The 5,702-nt window shown below is 43.5% G+C and overlaps 1 protein-coding gene across 2 annotated transcripts; it reads left to right on the plus strand.

Moving 5' to 3' along the window:
• Window positions 1-362: 362 nt before the first annotated feature.
• LOC110533969 (4F2 cell-surface antigen heavy chain) lies at window positions 363-5,223 on the plus strand. 2 transcript variants are annotated; one of them, XM_021618564.2, is made up of 9 exons: window positions 363-488; window positions 1,714-1,957; window positions 2,077-2,267; window positions 2,757-2,930; window positions 3,049-3,143; window positions 3,249-3,388; window positions 3,644-3,959; window positions 4,087-4,155; window positions 4,293-5,223. In XM_021618564.2, the coding sequence occupies exons 2-9, from the start codon at window positions 1,740-1,742 to the stop codon at window positions 4,638-4,640; spliced, it is 1,551 nt and encodes a 516-aa protein (XP_021474239.1). In that variant the 5' UTR covers window positions 363-488; window positions 1,714-1,739; the 3' UTR covers window positions 4,641-5,223. The 2 variants fall into 2 exon arrangements, with proteins under 2 accessions (XP_021474239.1, XP_021474240.1); XM_021618565.2 differs by having other exon boundaries at window positions 4,090-4,155.
• Window positions 5,224-5,702: the final 479 nt, after the last annotated feature.

A 5,702-nucleotide genomic window follows, 5' to 3' on the forward strand; every position in this document is an offset into this window, starting at 1 on the left:
GATTAAAGAGGAGATCACTGTAATATTATTCACAATCTATTCTCCGAGGTTATTCCAAATATAGAGCACAGAGATCTATTTCCCACTAGTTGTTTGTGTCATTTCTTGTCAACTCATGAAAACATGATGGGGGACGCACGTCTGGCCAATGGCGGACCGCTTAAGGTGGACTTTTTCAAACGCAAACATCCGAATTGCCAAACCATGAAATGCATATCAATTTGTCTCAAATGGTCCACTGTCCAATTTATCAAATGTTTGTTATGTCAGCATGTGCTGAAGTTAAAGATTACATTGATCACACTCATAATGGATCAATCTGCAATTTGTGATGTCGGCACTTCCTTAAAACTGGGCGGTCGTAAAACTACTGCGGGTACGCTGCTATATAAAGAGCCCTTCACGGATGCTGTAGATCAACAATTTTCTTCAGCACGAGGTAAATCTGAGCTCGCACTGAAAAATCCACGACCAGTTTTCTTGACCAGGTAATGATGGATTGCTTATTACGTTCATGTGAATGTAGACTGGGTTAAATAAAGGTTAAATAAAAAATGTATCCTAAAGTGAGGGTTGTTTTCCTGAGGCCTCCTTTGACTGTTTGTCGCATCGCCTGCCCTACATAGATATGACATCATTGGTTTGTCCAGTGACAGAAAATTATTTGGATTTTATGCAGGCATATTTCATCTGTTCGTACCCCACTATATACTTTAAATATGGTGTTAAGTTTTTACTTTATGTAGTGACACTAAAAAAAAAAGTATATATTTTATGGCACCTTGCCTGTTCTGTTTTCTGCTTGGTGCATGTGTGTCTCATGCCTTCACTAGAATTAAACTAGACCAATCCGGTTTAACGCACGCTAGACGACAAGCCCGCTATATCCTTATGTTTCAAAGGATGTTGTTTACTGTAACCATTTTACCGATGAACCATTGAATGAGGATGTTGGGCTACATTTTATCTCGAATTTGTGAAAATTGCTTAAATAATTGTCGACGATCAAGCCAACAATTAGCCTATTGCGCGATGGGAATGTAAACCCCTTTTGCCTCCCTGGCTCAGAGCCGATATATTAGCCTTTAAATTATGTCACAATATTAAACACAGTTATACTGTAATTACTATATTTGCCTCCCGTGTTTTGTTGTAAGATGATGCAATGTTTCATACTATTGCCATTCTATAAGACCATCGTTTGTGCTTGATACATGGTTTATTTCCTCTGCTCGGACGTTGCATGCATTAAACAATGGTTGAATGCCACGTAATCGACTGACCGATCGCTACTGACCCGTTTCCAGTACACGACACGCTGACGTCAGGGACAGATGCGCGTGACTCTAGGCTGCAGTAACAAAGCTATCTGCGCCCATTCAACAGCCTATATTTACGTTATTAATTTTAACAAAATATTTTGGGGGGCTTCTAATACCCTTACAATTATGTTTTGATTCTTGCTTTTATTAACATACGCCTTTTTTGTTGGCTTTCCACAATAAAAATTCCTCGTGTTCTGCCACTAACTTGTGCGCATCGCCCTCGTGTTTGCAAATACAAAGGGGTCTATAACATGTGGTTCGCAGACACTTAAAATAAAATACCTATCCAGGCGGTGTAAGATCTGGCAACGCCTGGGCAGAGGAACACGCTCAATGTGACACAACTGTTCCCGGCAGCAATTATACTGTTATCTTTCTTTTTCTGAAGAAAATCTCACCTTTACCAACGTCACAATGACTAAGGACACCGAGGTGGACATGAAGGACGTCGAGTTGAATGAGATGGACCAGGAGAAGCGGCCAATAACTGGCGGGGCAGGGAACGGAGATGCCGGTTCTCCCACCAGCACGGAGAAGAACGGCAGCATTAAAGTGAAAATCCCTGACGAGATTGAGACTAAATTTACCGGTCTATCCAAAGAGGAACTCCTCAGAGTTGCTGGAACACCTGCGTAAGAAACATGAAGACCTGGAATAGACTGTAGCTCAATAGAAAATATAGGTTAATGGGTGTTTTGCTATGCAACATTTAAGGTATAATATTGCAATACTAATAATCTCTCTCCTAAAGGTGGGTCCGTACGCGATGGGCCCTTCTGATTCTGTTCTGGCTGGGCTGGCTGGGGATGCTGGCTGGCGCTGTGGCCATCATTGTTCAAGCACCTCGCTGCAAAGACCTTCCTGCCATGAACTGGTGGAATTATGGACCTCTGTACCAAATTGGAGATGTGCAAGCTTTCAGCGAGTCCCAGAATCTGAAGGGTAAGAGTCACTGAAAGGGGTGACGTTGAATAACCGATTTGTGGTGAAACCCACTAGGCCACAGACAGCTTATATTAAGTAGTACTTTGAGTATATTGAACCACAGACTGGGTGGGATTACTGAGTGAAGTTCTGGGGACACTGAAATTGGGTCCGTTCGCAGTGTTGACAGGGAGTAGCAGTTCATGTGACTAGACATGATATTTTAAAATACATATGCTTTAGCACTTCCAAGTGTGTGCCATAGGAGTATTGAAGTCAGATTTATTGCAAATGAACAAGTTTCCCACTTCCGTGACTCCACTCTGGGGGATATGGTTCTACTGAACCAGCAGAATCCAGTTTCTTCCCCTGTTCCTTCGCTACACCCTCAATGACTGGTTTGGCAGGTTTCTTGTTCGAGGGTATTAGTCACGCTCTCCCTAATTCAGTAGCATGTTAATTATACATGAATAGACACTTAGTAAGCCGTTTTCTAATGTGTAACAGGTGTGGAGGAGAAGCTTGACAGTCTGAGCCAGCTGAAGGTGAAGGGACTTGTTGTTGGGCCCATCCATGTTGCCCCCGCAGACGACCCTGTCAGCCTGAACTTTGAGGAGATCTCATCTGATGCTGGCAATCTGGAACAGTTCAAAGGCCTCATTATAGCTGCGCACAAGAAGAGTGAGTATAGTGGCTACATTTATACCGCCATATAATTTGTTGCCCGCTGAAACTGATGATTTGGTTGGTCAGTTGAATTTCAGATGGACTAATTCTCTCACTCCTCCCTCTCTGACAGGCATCCATGTGATCCTGGATCTGACTCCCAACTATCTGGGAAGCGGACCATGGTTCTCTAACGTCAGTGTCACCAACGTTGCTGAGAGACTCAAGGTAAGCGTTCGGAGCATCTCGGTGAACTCATTAAATCCACTCACTCAGTCCCAACAATGTATTTGAGTGTATCTATCTAATAATATGTGAACCATCTCTTTCCAGTCTGCCCTGGTGTTCTGGCTGAACCAAGGTGTGGATGGGATCCAGCTATCTGGTGTAGAGCGCGTGGCCAGCGTGGTTCCGTCTCTTTGGGCTGACATTCGAGCCATTGTTCAGAATGGGACTGCGGAAGGAAAGAGAAGGTAAGTACATGTCCACGATTATGTACATCACTCAACTGGGCCTCTGAGTAGATTGTTATGCATGTGAGCCCCCTGGTGGTTTAGTGAAGGTATTGTTTAGGAACTTGGGCCCTCTGGTGGCGTAAACTGCACTGACTGCTGCCGAGTTGAAAGCTGATACTGGATCTTAATTGTATTACAATGGGTACATTGTGTGACTTGTGTAGATAACATTCATTGAGTAAAGGAATGCATTTTTTTTGTTTTCTTGCTCAGGATTCTGATTGGAGTGACTGCGAAGACCTCTGCTGTTGACATCTCTGAACTGCTGAACTCCACTGGGGTGGACCTACTCCTATCCGGGGCCCTCCGGTCTAAGAGCATGACCGCTACGGATCGTGCTCAGACTGTCCAACAACTGCTTTCCACCCACAACCAGACCCAGCTAGCCTGGAACATTGGGGACAGGAAGGAGGGTCACCTGGCCACACTGGTGGGCCCAGACATGGTCAACTTCAACCAGATGCTCTTGCTCACGCTGCCCGGAACGCCAGTGTTCAACTATGGGGATGAGATTGCCCTGGCTGATGAGGTGAGCGGGGGGTTTCCGTAACTAATGTATCACAAACCAAATAACAGCTTTAGCCTTGGAGAAATGAGTCCCGCTTTTTAAAAGGATATCTTGTCTTGATTTTTTATTGGTGTTAATTGTTCTATAGCAGTTTACAAAGTCCCCTAAGATGCTGTGGGATTCCCTGGAGGATGAGGAGACAAATGGAACTGCCACGGTATGTGGGATGCTAATGCATACACATTCTGTTTGTGAAAATACTTATACACTAATGCACATTACATTCCTTTGGATAAAAAAAAAACAACTGTTGGTAATGCAAGGAAATTAATGTTTAATTCTTACCACCCACAGAAGGAGAAAGAACAGAGGCTCGCCTGCCGTTCCTTCTTCAAGACACTGAGTGACCTGCGTGGGAAAGAGCGTTCCCTGCAGCATGGGGACTACATTCCCCTTTTCAATTCCACCTCTGCCCTGGCCTACCTCCGCCAGTGGGACCAGAGTGGACGCTACATCGCTGCCTTCAATTGGGGCAGTGACGTGGTGACCCTTCAGCTGGCCCACCCTGACCGGCCTGCTCAGGCTGTGGTCCAGGTGAGCACAGACGGGGTCAACCTGGCCCCTGACAGTGCTGTGGGGCTCTCTGCACTGGAGTTGGGCCCGGGACAGGCTGTCCTGCTACAGTTCCCCTACGTAGCCTAGAGAGGGGGGAGATCCCAGCACCATCTGTACGTGGGCATTGATGTTAAAGTAGTTGTCTCTCTGTGGTGAACATTTTTAAAATCACTCATGATTTTTTTTTTTAGGGCATTCTGTTACTTTTTTATTTCTGAAAAATAGTTACTGTCACACTGGTACTGGTCAAATGGTCAGAATTTTAGCTTAGAAAATAGTAACTGCTGTGAATTATGTATTCTACAATATGGTGTTGGTCTGACATACAAACTCAAATGTCCTCACCAGTCAAGCCTCAACAACAATCGGTCTATCTTGCTATTACTGAATATACATTCCAGATTGAATTGAGCATTTTAAACTGTTGTATTTTATTGGCCATTTTTTAAAGTTTATTTTGGGGGCAGCTTGGTTCGTCCCTTATTGAAATGTTGTAATTGTGTTCAAAAGTAATGCCCCGCTCTCCTTTCTCACATTTCAAGAATTATCTGATCGCTTTTGCAGCTGAGGGAAGTGTAAAACACATCAAATGTGGAGGATCTGAAACGCTTTCCTCATAATAAATTGGCATGATAAACAGGGAAATAAATACAACTGAATAAAACCTTTACGAATCTGTTTTATTTAGGCTAACAATGTTGTGTGAAAATTAGACCTTAAAGCTAACCCTCGATCCATTCTACAAAATTCAGACTTTCATCCAGGACCAGGTGCACTTGAACATCTCTAGGCATCTTTATTTATAGATACGCATGGGGAGAGCTCTGCCTCACGTGACTATTTTAACACTTATTGAGCATTTATATGGCAACCTTTGTACACTTTCAGTGTAATGGTTCTAAATTTAGCTGATTGACACAATGTGCACAAGGTCACAAAATCCTACACTACACTAGTGATGTATGGTTGCTTTTCTTAGTTTATGAACCACTTCACCTCTTGTATCACAAACCCTCATTCAGAGTTTCTAAAACACTAGCAAACTACCCCTTACTATAAATGTGGGTTCACAATGGCCTCCGAGAGACTATCCTGGATTTAAATGTTTTTATATGTACAGTATCAGTCAAGTTTGGACACATCTAGTCA

The sequence above is a fragment of the Oncorhynchus mykiss genome, chromosome 10 (genome assembly GCF_013265735.2).
Source record: "Oncorhynchus mykiss isolate Arlee chromosome 10, USDA_OmykA_1.1, whole genome shotgun sequence".
In the NCBI taxonomy this organism is placed as follows: Eukaryota; Metazoa; Chordata; class Actinopteri; order Salmoniformes; family Salmonidae; genus Oncorhynchus; species Oncorhynchus mykiss.